This window comes from Chiloscyllium plagiosum, unplaced genomic scaffold (genome assembly GCF_037043375.1).
Source record: "Chiloscyllium plagiosum isolate Xiang-an unplaced genomic scaffold, Cpla_swu_hap1 HiC_scaffold_48, whole genome shotgun sequence".
Lineage (NCBI taxonomy): Eukaryota > Metazoa > Chordata > Chondrichthyes > Orectolobiformes > Hemiscylliidae > Chiloscyllium > Chiloscyllium plagiosum.
This window is the reverse complement of record NW_028270186.1, coordinates 10,870,532-10,891,407: the sequence shown is the minus strand read 5'-3', so window position 1 is coordinate 10,891,407 and position 20,876 is coordinate 10,870,532. Positions and strand designations below refer to the sequence as shown.

Genomic DNA, 20,876 nt, shown 5'->3' with positions numbered 1-20,876 from the left:
TTGTTCCTCCACGGTCATCCCTGCTAAGGTATTGCACCATTGAACTTTGGCCAGCTCCTCCCTCATAGCTCCATAGTTGCCCTTATTCAACAGAAATATTGTCACTTCCAATTGTACCCTCTCCCTCTCAATTTGCAGATTGAAGCTTATTGTATTATGGTCACTACTTCCCAACGGCTCCTTCACTTCGAGGTCCCTGATCAATTCTGGTTTGTTGCACAATATCAGATCCAGAATTGCCTTCTCCCTGGTAGGCTCCAGCACCAGCTGTTCTAAGAATTCATCTCGGAGGCACTCCACAAAGTCTCTTTCTTGAGGTCCAATACCATCCTGATTCTCCCAGTCTACCTTCATGTTGAAATCCCCCATAACAACTGCAGTAACATCTTTGCGACAGGCCAATTTCAGCTCCTGATTCAACTAAAATCCGACATCCAGACTACTGTTTGGGGGCCTGTAGATAACTCCCAAGAGGGTCTTTTTACCCTTAGAATTTCTCAGGTCTATCCACACTGACTCTACATCCCCAGATTCTAGATCCCCCCGCACAAGGGACTGAATATCATCCCTTAGCAACATGGCCACCCCACCCCCTCCGCCCATCAGTCTGTCTTTACGAAAGCAGGTGTTGCCTTGAATACTCATTTCCCAGGCCCTGTCCACTTGAAGCCACGTCTCAGTTATCCCCACAATATCGTATCTGCCAATTTCCAAAAGCTCATCCATCTTATTTCTAATGCTTCGCGCATTCATGTATAGTATTGTTAATTTGTTACTGCCCTCACCCTTCCCATCAACTCCTATTTCATTCAACCTTACAGCATGATCCCATTTTGCGTTTTCTGCCTCATTGATACAGTTGTCTTTCTTGACTTCCCTTGTTCTAACTTTCCCTTCAATTTCCTTCTAAAACATCCAGTTTGTCCCCTCCCCCCAGCTACTTAGTTTAAACGTAGCTGTGTTGCAGTAGCAAACCTGCCTGCCAGAATGCTGGTCCCTAACCTATTAAGGTGCAAACCATCTCTCTTGTATAATTTATGCTTACCATAAAACATACCCAGTGATCCAAGAATTTAAATCCTTGCTTCCTGCACCAGTTGCCCAGCCACACATTCAAGTCCATTATCTCCCTGTTCCTGGCCTCTCCAGCCCGAGGAACTGGAAGCAAGCCAGAGATAACCACCATGCACGCCCTGCTTTTCAGCTTTCTTCCCAGTTCTCCGAAGTCCCGCTGTAGTATGTTCCTCCTCTTCTTCCCAACATCATTTGTGCCGACATGTACCACCACCTCTGGCTCTTCACCTTCGTCCTTGAGGATTTCCTGCACTCTGTCTGTGATGTCTTTAACCCTGGCACCAGGAAGGCAACACACCATCCTTAAGTCCCGCCTGCTGCCACAAAAACCCCAGTCAGTTCCTCTCACTATGGAGTCCCCTATTACCACGGCTCTGTGCGATGTCCGACTCTTCCGCTCTGCCTCCACGCCAACTTTTGATTAACAGACCTAGCCGCCTTGCGAACTGGCCGTGTCATCTGTCCCTACTGTTTCCAAAAGATTCAATTTGTTTCTGACAGGTACTTCCCCTGGGGTCTCTTGCACCTGTATCCTCTCTGCCTTCCTCATCATCTACTCTCTTCTGCTCTCTTCTGGTATGGTCGAGGTAATAACCTCGCTCAAGGTCTTGTCCAGAAAGACCTCGTTCTCTCGGATGAGCCTAAGGTCCTTGAGTTCTTTCATCATGCTGCAATATGCTCCGTCAGTAGCTGAACGTGCACACACTTTCCACGCTTATATGAGCCAGACATACCAGAGTCGCTGACCTCCCACATCAAGCACATAGCGCACTGAACCAGCTTGGCAGTCATGTCTTCACCCTCTTCAGCTGTGGCGTAATCACTTCACTCAACCTCCTTGTCAAAGACTCCTGAACTGAAGCCTCACTCTTCAATTCACAGGAACTTTCTTGGACCCTCTTTTTGGGGCAAGTCTGTGGACTTCTAATTTAGGTTAGAGGAGGAGGATGAGGGTGGGGGTGGGGGAAGGTCCTACTGTGTAGGACCTGGGGTCTAGAACACACCCACTCAAATAACAATTACTTACCTTCCCGACCGGCTTTGCGCTCCGACTTTACTTCCGCCCAGCTCCCGCTGTTATGGTAGGGGACTTTAACTTTCCAAACATAGACTGGGACTGCCATCGTGTTAAAGGTTTAGATGGAGATGAATTTCTTAAGTGTGTACAAGATAATTTTCTGATTCAATATGTGGTTGTACCTACTAGAGAAGGTGCAAAACTAGACCTACTCTTGGGAAATAAGGCAGAGCAGGTGACTGAGGTGTCAGTGGGGAAGCACTTTGGGGTCAGCGACCATAATTCTATTTGTTTTAAAATAGTGATGGAAAAGGATAGACCAGATCTAAAAGTTGAAGTTCTAAATTGGAGAAAGGCCAATTTTGACGGTATTTGGCAAGAACTTTCGAAAGCTGATTGGAATCAGATGTTCGCAGGTAAAGGGACGGCTGGAAAATGGGAAGTCTTCAGAAATGAGATAACAAGAATCCAGAGAAAGTATATTCCTGTCAGGGTGAAGGGGAAGGCTGGTAGGTATAAGGAATGCTGGATGACTAAAGAAATTGAGGATTTGGTCAAGAAAACAAAGGAAGCATATGTCAGGTATAGACAGGATAGATCGAGTGAATCCTTAGAAGAGTAGAAAGAAAGTAGGAGTATACTTAAGAGGGAAATCAGGAGGGCAAAACTGGACATTAAATAGCTTTGGCAAATGGATTCTCCTTAATTCTAAAGGGTTTTTACAAATATATTAAGGACAAAAGGGTAACTAGGGAGAAAATAGGGCCCCTCAAAGATCAGCAAGGCGGCCTTTGTGTGGAGCCATAGAAAAGGGGGGAGATACTAAATGAACATTTTGCATCAGTATTTACTGTGGAAAAGGATATGGAAGATATAGACTGTAGGGAAATAGATGGTAACATCTTGCGAAATGTCCAGATTATAGAGGAGGAAGTGCTGGGTGTCTTGAAACGGTGAAAGGTGGATAAATCTCCAGGAGCTGATCAGCCTTGCCCTTCACACTAACAGGAGCATATTATCTGTGAACTATTGGTTACTCATTTTTAAAGTTCTCCCACTTCCCAACTGTCCCTTGACCTACAGGGAGAACTAGCCATTTGGATACAGAACTGGCTCAAAGGTAGAAGACAGAGGGTGGTGGTGGAGGGTGTTTTTCAGACGGGAGGCCTTTAACCAGTGGAGTGCCACAAGGATCGGTGCTGGGCCCTCTACGTTTTGTCATTTACATAAATGATTTGGATGCGAGCATAAGAGGTACAGTTAGTAAATTTGCAGATGACACCAAAATTGGAGGTGTAGTAGACAGTGAAGAGGGTTACCTAAGATTCCAACAGGATCTGGACCAGATGGGCTGAAGAATGGCAGATGGAGTTTAATTCAGATAAATGCGATCTGCTGCATTTTGGGAAAGCAAATCTCAGCAGGATTTATACACTTAATGGTAAGGTAATGTGGAGTGTTGCTGAACAAAGAGACCTTGGAGTGCAGGTTCATAGCTCCTTGAAAATGGAGTCGCAGGTAGATAGGATAGTGACGAAGGTGTTTGGTATGCTTTCCTTTATTGGTCAGAGTATTGAGTACAGGAGTTGGGAGGTCATGTTGCGGCTGTACAGGACATTGGTTAGGCCACTGTTGGAATATTGCGTGCAATTCTGGTCTCCTTCCTATCAGAAAGATGTTGTGAAACTTGAAAGGGTTCAGAAAAGATTTACAAGGATGTTGCCAGGGTTGGAGGATCTGAGCTACAGGGAGAGGCTGAACAGGCTGGGGCTGTTTTCCCTGGAGCATCGGAGGCTAAGGGGTGACCTTATAGAGGTTTACAAAATTATGAGGGGCATGGATAGGATAAATAGACAAAGTCTTTTCCCTGGGGTGGGGGAGTCCAGAGGGGAAAGATATAAAAGAGACCTAAGGGGCAACTTTTTCACGCAGAGGGTGGTACATGTATGAAATGAGCTGCCAGAGGATGTGGTGGAGGCTAGTACAACTGCGACATTTAAAAAGCATTTGGATGGGTAGATGAATAGGAAGGGTTTGGAGGGATATGGGCTGGGTGCTGGCAGGTGGGATTAGACTGGGTTGGGCTATCTGGTCGGTATGGACGGGTTGGACCGAAGGGTCTGTTTTCATGCTGTACATCTCTATGACTGAGGTTAGGCTAATTGGTCTGTAATTTTCCATCTTTTGCTTGACTCCTTTTTGAAACAGATCACCACTGACGCCTCCACTATCTCTTCAGCTATCTCGGAGAACTCTGGGGTGTTGTCCATCTGGTCCAGGTAATTTATTAACCTTCAGGCCACTTACTATTTTTTTTTTTACACCTTCTCCTTGGTGATGGCTGCCATACTCAGCTCTGCCCCCTCACCGTCTTGAATTTCTGGGATATTACTCATTTCTTCCACCACAAAGATTCCAGCACAGTAATTATTCAGTTCCTCAGTCATTTCCTTGTTCCCCACTACTGTCCCTCCAGTGGCTCAAAGTCCACTTTTGCCTCTTTTTGCCCTTTATATCTAAAGAAACTCTTAGTCTTCCTTAATATTATGGCTAACTTACCCTCATACTTCATTTTCTCTTTTTTTTGTTGACCTCTGTTGGTCTTTGTAAACTTCCCAAATCTCTGGTTTCTCACTCCCCCTCACCACATTATACACACACTTTTGGTTTTATGCTGTCCCTGAGTTCCCAAGTCAGCCATGATTGCCTCATCCTCCCTGTACTATATTTCTTTCTTCTCGGGATGAACCTCTATTGTATCTCATGAATTACTCCCAGAAACTCCTGCCATTGTTGTTCCACTGTCTTTCCTGCTGTCCCAGTCAATTCTACCCAACTACTCCCTCATGCTTCTGTGATTGCCTTTATTGAGCTGCAATACTGTTACCTCTGATTCTGGTCTTCTCCCTTGCAAATTGCTAAGAAAATTCAGTTATATTATGATCACTGCCTACCAAGGGTCCCTTCACCTTAAGTTTATTTTCCAGGTAGCGGAGATCTGTTGCATTATTCAACATACTTCAGGATGTGTGTAGATCATAAACCTGATCATACTCACCGAGTAGTTGCCACCAACAGCTCGAATAGCATGCCCAGTTAGTGTTGCAATAGTGAACAGTTCAAAGCGGTCGGGATCATAATCCTCAAGAGCCTTTGGAAAGAGAGCAACATTCAAAAATTACTAATCAATGCCATGCTCAGTGCTGGAAAGCTTTCATGAAGTACAATAATATCCTGGCTTCATTAATAAATACAGACAAACTAATTCAAATATTGCAGAACATAATCCAACATGGATGCAGGTCAATCTGTTCAACATTGGTGATCACTGTACTGAAGAAGTGCAAGTTCAATTAACAATAACTAATAAGTGGATGTTGTCATCTTTAGTTTGCCGAATGTGATGAAGCATAAATCCCTAAATACAGCTGAAACTAATTCTGGCGACATGAGCAATAAAGAATTTAATGCCTGCTCCCAAATTGTTAGTGTATGAAAACACAATGCACACAGTCATGTCAAAACAAACAAACAAACAAACAAGTCAGGAGGTCCAAATTCATGCACCTGGATATTTGTTCCTTGCCCCATCGTGCAAAGATCCCTTGCAGTATTAAGACTTTTCACCACTTGTCCTTCCAAAAGGAAAATAATGGAGTCAAAGGGTTCAATTCAAAAGAATTTGAGTGTTTGTCAATGTAAAACAATAACCTAAATACAAAGACATTACTTCCTGTGAGAAAGGGGCAAACATTTTCACCTTTGAGCGAAGATAAAAATCAGAAATCATCTTGTCCAAACAGCTAACGTGCAATTTGCTTCCTTATAGGCTGTGGACAGCGATGCATGGTGTTGAGCAGCTTGAGAATATATAGAGATACTTACAGACAAAGGTGTTAATAGATTGACTGTGAAATTTAGTTCAAGGACACAGATTATCTCCACTTCATTTAGGAGCAGGTTACACCCTAAGATAATTGGCCATTTGGTCCCTCAAGTCTACTCCAACATTCAATGAGATGACAGTTGACCTATTAATGCTAAACTCCCACTTTCCTGCCATACCACCAGCACCTTCAATGACATGATGGATTAACAATTAGCTCTGAACGTATTTCATGACCACCTCTCCAGTATTCTATGGTTAACAATTGCACAGATTGACTACCCTCTGCCAAGAAATTCTCCACATTTAAACATCTAAACAGAGGAAATGTATCATGTATTTATATCCCAATGAGCTGTCAAGTGATCGATTTTAAAAGGAACACTGAGGAATGGCAATTTTAAATCCTATACTGGTACACAAATATTTGACAGCTAAGACGACCAATGGTTTAAAGTCATAAAAGGTTTCTCACTTTAAAATTGAGGTACAGACAGGAGGAGCTACAAAGTTAGTGATCCACAAACACCACACATGCTGGTGAAAACCTAACTCCAAAATGTTTTGGCAAATTCAAGACAGCAGACGTCAGAAATAAATATGAAGGCATTCATGTGTACACAGAGGAAACTTAAAATTTCACACCAGACAGGAAGCTTCGTTATGCTATAGGTAAAGGGCACGAGTTGTACAATTATTTCGCAAAATCAAGGAACTCAAGAGTTATGGGAGGGTTCAGCTCTTTGCTCAGTGAGACATATTAAAATCAGGTCATAAAAAGATTGCTTGCACCAGTAAATGATGGTTGCACTCATGACTGCTGTGTTTGCAGCATGTTTTCAGAGTTTCCGAGATGGTGATTCTACAGCAAATGGATGCAGCATTTAATTACTCATCTGCATGATCATTGTCAGTTGCTGTTGTTTTACAGCATAACAACTTGTTGATGGAGCTCCACATTCCTGAAGAAGAGCTTATGCTCGAAACATCGACTCTCCTGCTCCTGCTTGACCGGCTGTGCTTTTTCAGCACCACACTTTTTGACTCTGATGGAGCTCCATGTCAGCGAACGGTTTATGACAAATTGCACATTATGCAGATACAGTCAGTTCTGATTTAACGCAATAGTACCATTCCCCTGCAATCTCATGTGAAGGCAATCTTGCAGTAGCTTAGCCATTTGAACTGATGAAGCCAGAATCTCATTATATGAGATACAGTTAAGAAAAGCTCGTGTTCTACAACTAATGCTCTAAATTCTTAAATCATGTTAAGCCAATTCACGTTTGAGAGAGACACTTTATAGTGGTACAGACTTGTTGTTATTTGGGGTGAATCCCTCTGCCATTTTAAACCAGCAACAGAAAAGATTCACCTTCTGCTGCAATGTGTTAAAACTCATGAGGCAAAGACCTATCCCAAAAGTCACTAAATTAAGTTAAAATTAATGACTTTGTTTTTTAAGTCTAACAGAGGACCTTAACTAACAATTATTTACAACTGTCTCTTGTTTGAAGTGTTTTTATTGAAAAATAGATTTTAGTATTACAAATACAAAACAATACCAAGAAAGGACACAGTAAAAAAGCCAACCACTCATGTACAAATGAATAAATATACATAGAAAAATATATATTTTTAAAACCCCAACTATTTAACTAAATAAATAATAACCAACAAACTCATAAATAGTAATAACTCAATTCAGCCATACATAACACTCATACGTTTGCAGTTCCTCCTCCTTGGATATTAGACTTGTAAAGCATATTTGTTACGGTTATATAAAAGCCCTTATTAGTGTGACAGATAAATCTGTGTCCAGGTGTTCCAAAAACGGCTGCCATGTCTGATAGAAATTCTCAGTTTTGTGGTGTACCATACTTGTGAGAAAATCCAAGGGGATATACTCCATAACAATCTTACACCAACCCGCTAAGCCCAGGGAACTTTCAGACACCCAACCTGACAAGATATTCTTTCTTGTGCAGAAAGTGAGGATGTTGAAATGTTTTTTTTCTTGTGTTCATCCACAGGGAACACACTGGACAGGCCAAGAAGAGGAGAGACCAGGCCCTTCACCCTTACACTGAAAATCCCCTCCATTGCACCTGCCACATCGCTCCAGTATGTTTGAAGCCTACCAGGGAACCAGAGACAGTGATTCGGAGTGCCCAAACCAACTTTGCACTTGAGACATGTTGAAGATACCCCTGGTTTAAATTTTGACAAACGGTCTGGAGCCAAGGGGACCCTGTGGACAATCTTCAACTATAAAGCATGGGTCCTATTGCAAATTGCTCGGCAGGGTGCCCCTAAAAATGTTAAAATTGTTTGATCCCACCCCACTGGTGATGACCGCAGTGAGAGGGTCACTGTAGAGAACCTTCACTCAAGCCAAACTGCTTCAGAGTATAGAAAAGGTATGGCCACAACTCTGTCAAATGCCTTCTCAGCATGTCAAGAAAATCACCAATCCCTGTATTGAGTGTTGTTGACATGCTTGAACGATATCAAGCAGCCTCCTAACATCATTGGAGGAGCTGCCGCCCTTTATGAAGCCAGTCTGTTCCTCTTAAACAATAGTCTCCAGCCTTACGCAAGAGTCTTAGAGAGCATTTTAAAGTCCACATAAGAGTGAAATGGGTCTGTATGACACACAGTCCTATAGGACCTTCTTTTTTAAGAATAAGTGAAATATTGGCCTCTCTCAGAGATGGCAGGAGACAATCACGGCTGTATGAGTCTTTGAACATGTTGAGCATTGGGCCTGAATGTTTATAAATTCCTTGTAGAATTCGCTGGGAGGTCAGTCAGGACCAGGTCCCCTTCCACTCTGAAGCTGCTTCATAGCTTCCTGCAGCTCTTAGCTCTGATAAGGGGGCATTGAGAAGAGACTTTTGTTTGGGGGTCATACCCAGGAGCTCAGATCCTTGAAAAAATAAAAAGACTCCATTTTGTCTCACTCCTCCTCACAATCCTCAGATTGGGATAACCTAGAGTAAAATATCTGGAATGCCACATTAATCTTTTTGGAGTCACATGTTGGTTCCCAGACCCTTCCCTAATTGTCGTAATGGCTTGAGGCACGCTCCTATTCCTGGCAAGAAATGCTGAGTATTTGCCAGGCCTGTCACTGTGCTCATATAGTCTTTGCTCTACAAAGGTAAGCTCCTTCTTTGCTGTCTGAGAGCATGGAATTCAATGTAGACCACAACACTGTAATCCTCTGTAGCTTGACAACTAGGGCCTGTCAAAGTAAGCCTTCTCAGCTGCTTTGAAGCATGCTTCGAGGAGACATTGCTGCTATTCCTTCTGCTGCTTCCTGCTGGAAGAGTAGGAAATATCTCTTCCCTCTGGCATAAGCTTTAGTAGTTTTCCAAAGGACGGATGGGCTACTAACAAAGCCTGAGTTAAACATCTAGGAATGCACAAAACTCCATAGAGATGTACTCCAACTTATTATCCTTGGGGATAAAAGGGATCTATTCGCCACTGCCTCAGACCCATTGTAATGTCCTTCATCTTAACCAACAGGTACACTGGAGCGTGATCGGAGATGGTAATATTACCAATCGTACAAGATGCCAACAAGTCCCAGAGTGCCATGAAGGTCAGAAACAAAAAAAAAATCATTCCTGGCGTGACATCTGCGCAGATTGAAAAAAAAATGTAAAATCACTGCCTTTAAAAAGGTGGAGACGCCTCCAGATGGCCACCAGCCCTAACTTCACACACAGATCCACTAATTGTTGAGTTTGTACATAGGATATGGCAGCCAGGGCAGGGGTGGGGTGGGGTGGGGAAAAGAGGCCTTTGGGCAATCTGTCTAAGTGGGATTCATGCAACAGTTAAAATCTTCCCCTACAAATGATATTCAGGGACTGAAGACTGACCAGTTCAGAGAACGCATCTATCAGAAATTTGAGGGATGGGCCGGAGAGCAATAAAACATTTAAAAACACCATATTCTTCCCCGTTTATCAGGGCTTTAAGGATTACAAGCCTCCCGTGTGTGTCTTTAACACATACTCGCAACTTAAATGGGAGATGCCTCCTAACCAATGTTGCCACTTCCCTACTTCTGGTATTAAAAGAAGAAAAGTACAAGTAAACCTGATCAAAGCCATTATGCTACAGTTTCAAATGCTCCCTATCATCCAATTGTGTCTCCTGTAACAAAACAATATCCACCTTCTCCTTTCTAAGACTCAAAAGTACCTTCTTCCTCTTAATAGGAGGGCGACTCCCCTTGATGTTCCAGGTGCACTATTTAATCAAGCCATTAGCCATAACCTTCTGCAGTAACATTTAAATTCCTGACAGGAGGAACTTGAACCACAAATTGCCGAGCCTTCGGGTCGCAAGATGCATCGAACAGAAAAACTACATAAACTAAAACCATGACAGTTAACAAACCTACAAAGCTATCAAAGATTATGTACAACAAAAACCAAAAAGCAAACCAACATATAAAGTCCCACGGTGCTGAATAGGGGAACTCACCCCTGCCCAAAGGGGGAAAACTACTCATCCGAAAACTCAATTTCGCATCCCACTGCCAAGACTGCAGCCCAAGCATTCAGATACCTGAACCAGGTATAAACAACTGGCAAGTAGGCATCTAGCCATCCCAACCATTTTCCTCCTCCTAGCTAGAGCCGCACCACAAACAAGCAGAAAAAGAAACAAAATATGGAATAGCAATGTGAATATAGAAATTTTGAAATAAATAAAAGGGGGTAAATATCTCACCCATCCTTGGATATAACTTAACTTAGAAATTGAAAGTACACATCTCAACCGCCTCCAAACATAGTTTCAACCAGATTATTACCAAGAAAAATAGGACAAGAAAGCCCCAACTGCACTTCCTGCTTTTTTTCAAAGAAAAAAAACAAAGACACTATTTGTACATACTACATTGTTGACAAATTAACTTAATCTGAACAAAGTCTCTTGCCTTCTCTGACATGTCAAAGAAATGTACGGATCCATTTAAGATGATCTGAAGCACCGCCAGATTCCTCAGAATACTGGATTCCAAGCTCCCTCAGTCTTCTCTTGACACTGTCATAGAATTCCTTTACAGGATCACTGCCGCTGAGAAGTCCTGGAAGAACATTATCTTGGAGCCCCCGTAAATTCGAACCTTCCCTTTTCCTGGATTCTGGGAGTTTCCATGATTCTCTCCTTGTCTTGATAATGATAAAACAGCACCAAAAGGACAAGGATGTCAACCCAGATCTGACCTCCGCACCATGACCCAGTGCGCCCTCTTAACCTTCAAGCCTTGCAATCCAGCCTCCAAGTTAAGGAATTTCAGCAACCAATCCTCAATAAATTCCACCAGCCGCTTACCTTCCTTACCCTCCAGCGACGATCTGGATATTTTTTCTCCTGCCCATGTTTTCAAGACCCTCCACTTGGTCACTCAAGTTACAAACCTGCATCTCCATGGTTTGGATCCTGTCAGTGGAGGAACTGGCATCAGCTTCCACGACTGACTCTGTGTTCAATCTCACCCATCCTTTTTTCCAGGCCTCCCAGCTGCTGTTCATGTTTCTGCAGCATGATAGAGGAGAAGCTGGCCCAAATATCTATCTGCTTCCCCAACATTTCGCAAGCTCCTTCACCTGGGCCTGGTAGGTAATAGAGTCCGAAGATCCTGCAGGCTGGGCCGTGGGCCCGGCCTCGGACACTCCTCCTCCACTGTTTGGCATGCCTAGATGGCAAAAACGCAGCTAAGATGATTTTCCACAGTTTCCTGGAACTCCACAACCTTTCCCAGGATATCACAATGGACCGGGGTGGGTGGGTTAGAAGTTCTTCCCTGCTTGTGCAGTAGTGCAGAGCTCTGCAGTGCGATCCTCCTAGATTGCCACCATCTTGGATTCCCCATAACTACTTTCTTTTAAACCTACCTTTTATCTCTCACTCTCGTCTGATTAAAAAAAAAATCACGTTTCAAAATCTGTCAGCTTTGCCAAACCTCCTTTGTCGATTCTCTCCAGGTCTGTTGCAATGTTCTGCTGCGCAGACTTCTTCCACAGACATGCACCTCTCAAAGTGCTCTTAAACCCGCAGCTGACATCGCTGGTCTTTTAGCAGTTCTCTCTCAACTGTTGAGAAATGTCCGGTTTTATACCCGAAAACATCAGATTAATAAAACCAATGAAACATGAATCAAAATACTAAATTGAAACTTGATTAGACTGGAGTATCTTGGAGCATAATTTCAACAGATTGGACAAATTTGAATTTGACTCTGTCTCATGGCTAGCTGTTTTGACCAAATGTTACATTGTTAACTTGTTCAGAACTCTTGGTGCTGAGTTAGGCAGGCCTTGCTAGCTTTTCAATCCTCTTCAAGGTCCAGGACCTCGACGTCTTCATAAGATTATATTGTGGTCAGTGTCAATGTTTATAATCTCCAACTTGAAGTCAATGTTGTACCTTTTCCTCAGAGACTAAAATGATTTGTTAAACTGAAATGAAACGCAACAACTTAAAAGCCAACTGTTTTGACCATGAGGTAGCAAAGTTAAAGGAAAACTAACATCAGCAAGAAATGTTTCAGCCTCTGTTTCTCATTCTTCAACCCATGTTTAAAACTGTAGAACAGGTCTTGGTTTTTGTGGAACGCTAAAAAAAAATCATCCTCCACCTCACGCAACAAGTACTTGAAAGATGTTGTACAACAGCCAACTGCAACTTAAGTGCTTTACAACCTTGAAGAAAAAAAACACACATTCTCTTGCTAATTCAGAAGATATACACACCAATTCTTTCATGTGGCACAGCAGATCCACCATTGCCATCCGCCCTTCTGCATCTGTATTTCCCACCCGAATTCTTCTCTTCGCACGGGATGTGATAAGCTCATCTGCTACATAACAATCTAGACAAGAAAAATAACAAACTCAAGAGAGCAATAGCCAGTGCTTCTTGAAGACTAAAATAAAACGTCTCAACTGTCTCGAAAAATGACAAAGTCAGCACCATGTTGAAACCCACATGAAGCAGTAAAATGATTAAGAAACAAGCCTAAACCAAGTTGTAATTGTAATGATCTAAAACTAAGTAACCTTACTCTGCATGGGAACACAAGAACAGATGTAGGCCGTTCAGTACCTCAAGCCTCTTCTAATTCCATATACTTTCCTTTGGCCCACATCCCTTAATTTTGCTGAACAAAAATCCTATACATCTCAGATTCACAGTTAACCAAATGTTTCTGCTCCTTGCAGAAATATCTTCTATAGCTATGGGCAAGGTGCCAGATGACTGGAGTGTGTCTTGGTTTAGAAAGGGGTTCGAAGGAGAAGCCTGGGAAGTGTAGATCTAAAAGTCTGACTTTGGTGGCAGTAAAGTTGTTGAGGTGATTCTTAAAAGATAGGATTTATATGCCTTTGGAAAGACAAGGAATGATTAGTCACAGTCAGCATGATTGTGTGTGAGGGAATTGTGTCTGACAAATTTGATTGAATTTTTTGAGGATGTGACCTGGAAGATTAATGAGAGCAGAGAGGTAGACATGGTTTACTTGGTTTTCAGGAAAGACTTGGGCAAGTTTCCTCAGGGTAGATTAATTAGTAGAGTTAGAGCACATGGGATTCAGGGTGAACTTGCTGATAGGATATAAAATTAGCTTAAATGCAGGAGACCAACAGTGGTGGCAAGGAGTTCATTTTCAAACTAGAAGTGTATGACCAGAAGTATTCCACAGGGATCAGCGCTGGGCCAATTTTTGTCTGTCATTTATTTAAATGATTTCGATGACAATTTCGAAGGCACAGTTAGTAACTTGGCAGCTGACTGCAAAGTTCGTGGCGTAGTTGACAATGAAGAAAGTGTTATTTAAGATTATGAAGATATCCTCATCAATGGGATGAATGAGCCGAAGAGTGACCACAGTTTAATTTGGATATATGTGAGATGTTGCATTTTGATAAAACAAACAAGGACAGGATTTACAATTAAAAGTTGGGCAGTGGGCAGTGTTGTTGAACAGAGAAACTGAGGGGTTCAGGTGCATAATTCCTTGAAGATTCTGTCACATACAGACAGGGTAGTGAAGGACTTTGGAGTATAAGAGTTGGTGCATGTTGTGATTGTACAGGACATTGGTGAGGCTTCTTCTAATTAACTATGTCCAGTTGTGGTTGTCCCATTATAGGAAAGATATTATTCAGCTGAAGAGATTTCAGAAGAGATTTAAAAAGATTGTTGTCAGAAATGAAGGGTTTGAGTTGTAAGGAGAGGCTGGATAGGCTAGGACGTTTTCCCACTGGAGCGTAGTGTTATGACATGGGGTGAACCTTTTCTGTTAATTAAATCACGAGCCTTGCCTTGTAATGGGTTAAAATGTGACTAACAGACAACTCCTAAATTCCATCATTTAAAGAAAATAACATCACTGTTTTCTTACCCTGAAAAGTGAACATTAAAGAAAAAAAAAATCACAAATCTAAGCCCCCCCCCTTGCTTAATTGCTTACTCTGACTCCAACTCTGTAACAGTATGCTGTTCCAATAAGACACTTATTAAAATTACATTAAGCTTAATCTCAAAATCACACACAGTCTGTACCTTCTCTGCTGTCTTCAATTTTCCTGCTGCTGATCTCTCAGGGTCACCTTCTTTGTGATTACTGCTAATATGAGTTCATGTGAAAGCTACCTTTGATGGACAGTATTTTCTAATTTCTTGGACAGCATGATGTTAAATGGGCAATTAACTCTCTAGCAGTTTCTCTCTGACCACTTTGCAACATGTCCATATTCTTTGACTGCGCCATCAGATTATCTCATTGGATCAAATAAATTCAAACGAGATTGGGTTTTAGAATCCAGGGGCATAATTTAACTGGTGAAATTTGAATAGTTGTCTCAGCAGCAACCAAAACACAGGTAGCCATTTCACAGCCAAATGGTACATATTTTCAGTTTTCCAGTACACTCTGGAACTGCCATCTTCTCATATACACAGGTGTTCAGAAGCTCTCAGCTCAGAACAGCATTCTCTTCCTCAAAGGCACAGTACATGCCTTCAACTTAATAACTGTAGGAAGTTGAGGGGTGACTTCACAGAGGTATATAAAATCAGAAGATCAAGGATCTGCATGAGGTGAATAGCAGGTGTCTTTTCCCTTGGGTGGGTGAATTTCAAGACTTGGGGTATAGTTTTAAAGGTGAGAGGAGAAATATTTAGAGACGTGAAGGGCAAGATTTTTTTAAAAACAGAGGATGATTCCTGTGTGCAATGAACTTCCGGGCAAAGTGGTGGATGGAGGTAGTTACAATGTTTTAAAGTAAATGAAGAAATGTTTGGAGGGATGTGGGCCAAATACAAGAAGGTGGGACTAGTTTAGTTTGAGATTATGGTCAGTATGGGCTGGATGGACCAAAACGTCTATTCCAAGTCTCTTCCAACTAGAGAGAAATAACTATGATTTGGGCCAGACACAGTGTAACCTGTCACTCAGCACTGGTGCTTTAAAAACTTGATAAAACCACAAGAGAGAAATGGTTAAGAATACACTTAGTTAAATGTTGCCTTCACCTGCCGTACCTGAAGGAGGATTTATAATTGTTTCTTCACTTTCTGTCCTATTATTTGATTTTGAAACTGTAGTGACTTAACTTGGGGCCTCCCTGATCACTCCTTTCAAGTCCCTGTGACTAGCCATTGGCCCCAGATTAGTGAAGGTGAATCCCATCAGAGAAAGGCAACTTGAAATGCCACTTCAGATCAGTAGCCTCAATAAGCAAATAAAAAACCAAAACAAATGGATGACACTGCCTGTTATTTTTCTCAGTGCCACATTTTGTTTTACTTTGATCTCCAGCATCTGCAGTCCTCACTTTCTCCTTTTATTTTTCTGCCTTCCATTTAACTGTTATTCATCTGAAACTTCAAGTGCAATCAGAGCACCATCTTTATAAGTTTTGGAGTTGATTTCATTGCCAACACTACATTCTTCATCCTTCCATGATGATCCAAAAGCAACAGATGCATCACAGCTTACAAAATAAATTCCCTCATCCTTGCAAATTTGGACAAACAGCAGCAGGACTGAACAAATGCAGTTGTCATCATCCATTTATAAATGCCATGCTTCTCTGATTCACATTACCTGAACCAACACTGTTCCTAACCATTGCCATTGCTCCTATCACTTGGATTCCTTTTGGTTTCAGAATGGACAACACCTGTGGACAACAACAACATTCAATAAAACATGGAAGATGAAACTTAAATTGCAAACTAAGAAGGGGTGCAAAGAGGCTTCATTTCATTCAGCACAAGAAAACAATTTGGATAGGGCAAATGAGTTTGCAAAATGAATACAAGCTATTTGACAGCAAACAACTTGTAAAGATGGCCTATCATTCCTGCAATAATAATGCTGCACATGAAGTAATAGCCGTCAAAACAAGACACGATTGACGAAACCCAAGTTAAAGTTGCATTGCTTGCATACAACAGATTTGAAGCAAATGGCAGGATAGACAGCCACAAAGACACAGAACTCATCATTATGTAACAATGTTTTGTTCTGATTCACAGAATTTATCAGATTCAGTTTCTTGACCACAGCAGTCTACGTTTGAGTATTATCCCTTCTCTCAAAAGAGAGAAACACAGCCAAGATCCTGCTATCAGACAGAATTAAACATCAAAAACTCAGGAAACAAGGCTGAGCTGAGTTGATCACAAGTTTTGATACAAATAAGCAAGCTTCATCTGAACAGGAAAACAGAGTAAATACCTGGAAAAAGCCTGCAACTGCTGCAGCTCCACATTTGTCTCTGTGCATTCCTGCCATAACACCTCCAGCTTTTATGTCTGCACCTCCCGTATCGTAGGTTACCCCCTGTGAAAGATGACCATTTCATGTTTGTTATTTTGACTGTTACTTAGCTGCAAGGTCAAAATAATGCCTGAAGTTTAGTGATTGATTATTCAAGCATTTTCACCAACATGCAAGTTTGTAGAAAACATTAATAATTTAACAAAACCCCTCAGATGTTAAAAATTATTCATACAACAATTCAAAATGCTAAATTCATGTTAGAAGTAAATCCCATTCTCGCACCAGACAGCTAAACTTCATGTACGGTGTAGCTACGAGGACTTCGAATTTCTCACATGAATATTGAACTGCCTTGACTTTCATGTAAAAAAGGACTTTCACCTCCAAACTCATTGAACACAAAATGTAATTTGTTTACAACAGGTGCATGCAGCTAATACCCATAGAGAGACATGGTTTTGCAATCTGTTATAAACTTCTTGACACATGCTGTATACACTTAACAATACATGAAGGACATGGTTAGCCAGATCACAATTCTGTGATGCGATACTTACCTTGCCCACAAGCATGAGTGTTTTATCAGTGGCACCCTCTCCTGTGTAATGCAGTTCAATAACACGTGCTCGATGCCGCTCAACATCTGTGGGAATGAAAAGGGAAAAATCATAGCACATGTACTCTGAATTGAAGACTCAGCAAGTTGGGGGTGGTAGGTGGTCATGGCAGACAGACAGACAGAAAAATAATCCGATGTGTGAGGTTCCAAGGGTTGGAGAATCTAAAGACCTCTCAAAGCACCTGACAAGTCTCCATGCCGAAGCAGTGTCCCCCACAACCTGAACAGCCCAAGCCCGCAGCCCATGACAGCCTCCTCATAACTACAATTGTACAAACCCAGTCTTTTCCATCATGGACACACATCCCAACTGTAGTAGGCACCACCCCATTGCCCACCACCAACTCTCAAACAAGGGACTCATTCCACAAAAAGCGAACACAGCTCACTCGTGAAAGTCATGACCCCCACCTTGGCTCTCGAGTGAGCATGCGTGCACCTCAGGTCATGACAGCCCTTGTGCACACAAGGACATCTCCAACCCTCCTCCTTCACAGACCCAAGGGTGGCAACCTCCCAACAACCCTCATTTGGCACACAGTCCATTGACTTTTGTATGCAGAGGGTGCTATGCCCTGTCCCAATCTCTCCTTCTGCATCCAAGAGCATACTCCACCATCGCACCTCCAATCCTTGACCAAGGGACACACTGAATCCACCTTGGGCTTGGAACAAACCACATCTGTAACTCATCTAACACATATGGATGTACACTGAACACTGCTTTTGTTCCACAAATCAAATGTTTCAAACATGTTGAGAAAAATCATCTTGGAATACCAAAAGAAACTTAGTGTGAAAACAGCCGAGCAGATATCGATAAAATTCAATCTAACAAACTTTTACGAGGGTAAAGACTCAGCTGAGTGGAACACCAACTTACCTTTGGCACAGCGATTGACTGCTGCCAAGCACGGGTACTGCTCCTTGAGAATCACAGAATCACTTGTGACTGAAACCTGGCAATTAAGATGAAGAATTTATTTTCCATCTGGCTCTTAGCTTTCATAAATTCCAAATAATTCCAACAGATAATTCAGTTTTTCACATTAGGCTTCTTAACAGTTTGCCTTGACTTCCTGAAAATGGCTTGCAAAATGGTTCTTGACCGAATGCAGATTTCACCCACACCAACAAGACCCCCACAGACAGGGCATGGAGGCAGCACCCAAATGCACCTTAGCATGCATAGGACCAAATCCTGCACTGGTGCTACCAATCTGATCCATATACTAATTGTAGTCAAGTAACAAGATGCCCCTGCAAGCAATCAGGAATGCTGTGGCAGCATACACCTCTACGTACCCTTTCTCACCTGGAATTTTTACTTTGAATGGCCACGGCTGCAATGTTCTTTCCATTACATGGCTGCTCAGGAACCAATTTTTTTCATTGATTTGTTTGAATATCGCTGGCTTGTCCAGCAATTAGTTCCCATTCCTAGCTGTCCAGAAGGGAGTTCAAAGTCATCAATATTTACTGTGGGCGTGGAATCAAGTTAGAAAAGTACATTTATTTCCCTCAAAAAAAAGGGCATGGGAGAAGGAGATGAGCTTTTATGAAAATCCAAAGGGAATACATGTTTGGCATTACACTTTTCTCCAAATCCCAGGCTTAGTTTGGTTTCAACTTTACAGCACAACTTCAACCTATGTCCAAAACATTAGCATGGGGTTCTGCCTTGTTAGTTCAGTGACATTACTACAGTAATTCCATGGGGATACTCGAGCTATTTGGCTGTAATGTGAACTCATCTTCCTTGGACCATCAAGCCCTGGCGTTAGGCTCTGCAAGAAGGACAAACCCACTGAATCATAACTTAGATTTTGAAGCAGTCCCACTGTTTACTCTAATTTTACATTAAAAATCTGTCACATGGAAAAGATCTAAATCGTCAAATGTTCAGAGTAAGCTACCAGAAGCTAACGAACAATAATACGTGAAGGCAGATCAAGTAGTGAGTGTCCACAACCGGGCCAAAGTTCAACTCATCCTTTCTGCTGTTTGAAAAAAAAATTTCAAACCTCTTACTTGCACAAATCAAGGTAACTGCAGTGAAAAGGGGCCATGAAGTGGCATTTGCAAGTAGGATTTAGGAAAATACCAACGCTTTTCATACCAAAACTAGGAACAAGAGGATAGAAAGGGATAGGATCAATCCAATCAAGGACAAAAAACAAGGCCATTTATGCAAGGAGCCAGAGGAAACAGGTCAGGACCAGTACTTCACATTGGTATCCACCACAGAGAATGACACAGATGATGCTAAGATTCGGGAGGGTATATTAATATTCTATGGCAGGCCAATATTATTAATGAAGTGGTGTTGGGTGTCTTGCAGATCATTAAAGGTAGCTCCATCCAAATGGACTGATGGGATCTACCACAGAATGAGGAGAGAAGCAGGTAAAATAAAAATTGGCTCTAAACTGCCAATGTCAAGAAAGCATTCTCATCTCTGTCAGAGATCAGATATTTCCTTTCTTAGCTGAATTAACGTGTCATATTTAAACTGCTGCTTCGCCTTCAATGTTTAATCCCCCCATTGTTGACTGTGGAAGTAGTGTGTACAATCCACGAGTTGCAACTTACCATAAATTCCTTCAACAGAACCTTCTAAATTTGAGATTGCTCAATTACAGTCGTCCCCCAATACCCACAGCAGATATGTTCCAGGACCTACCACAGAAGCCTGAAACCACAGATAGGAGCAAACCCATTCATTTACATGAGAAACATACCTGCCTGGCAGCGTCAGGGTCCCCGGCTCCAGAATGTTTCCTTTTGTGTTCCAGCCATGGAAACGGAAACGGAAACCATGGAAACTCGACCCGCAGATACAGAGGTCGGCCTATATAAGAATTGGGCCAACAGGAAACAGCACAACCTGCATACTTCCCTCCAAGCCACTCCCATCCTGATTTGGAGGAATATGATGGTTCACTCACTGCTGCCAGATCAATATCCTTCTTAAGTCACTATAGAAGGAACTGCACCAGTCCAACTCAATCTTCTAGGAGACAGTGAGGTCTGCAGATGTTGGAGATCAGAGTTGAGAGTGTGTTGCTGGAAAAGCACAGCAGGTCAGGCAGCACCCGAGGAGCAGGAAAATCAACATTTTGGGCCAGAGCCAAGGGCTCCGGCCTGAAACATCAATTTTCTATTTCAATCTTTTGCAGAGAAACTTACGTTGGGAGTAAATATGGGCCTTGAAATTATATGGCTATAGTTGTCACAAGCCCAATACCACCCAGCTATCAGCCAATAAAAAAAAACACAATTAAATCCATCCAACAACTTAAGATTTTTAACGCATGGCCTGAAAACAATACAAGCAAATCAAATTCCAACTGCCAGAAGAGAAACGTATCAATATTTAAAATGGCAAAAATTGAGGACTTGAGGTTGGCACAGTAGTTTGAAGGAGCTAATTTGAAGATCATGGTATGAAAGATTAGGG

At 42.1% G+C, this 20,876-nt stretch overlaps 1 protein-coding gene across 6 annotated transcripts in view; it reads right to left on the bottom strand.

Annotated features, from left to right (window-relative positions):
- The window catches only part of LOC122543106 (putative aminopeptidase W07G4.4), a 75,930-nt gene that overhangs the window by 37,152 nt on the left and 17,902 nt on the right, over positions 1 to 20,876 (bottom strand). For all 6 annotated transcript variants that reach the window (XR_015754857.1, XR_015754858.1, XR_015754856.1 and 3 more), the window contains exons 9-14: positions 18,300 to 18,375; positions 17,355 to 17,440; positions 16,753 to 16,857; positions 16,117 to 16,192; positions 12,761 to 12,879; positions 5,151 to 5,243 (exon numbers count right to left, since the gene is read on the bottom strand). Coding sequence is in view for 1 of the 6 variants with exons in the window: in XM_043681370.2 (XP_043537305.2) it covers positions 5,151 to 5,243; positions 12,761 to 12,879; positions 16,117 to 16,192; positions 16,753 to 16,857; positions 17,355 to 17,440; positions 18,300 to 18,375 (555 nt within the window). In the remaining 5 variants the exon portion in view is untranslated. The remainder of the gene's footprint in view (positions 1 to 5,150; positions 5,244 to 12,760; positions 12,880 to 16,116; positions 16,193 to 16,752; positions 16,858 to 17,354; positions 17,441 to 18,299; positions 18,376 to 20,876) is intronic.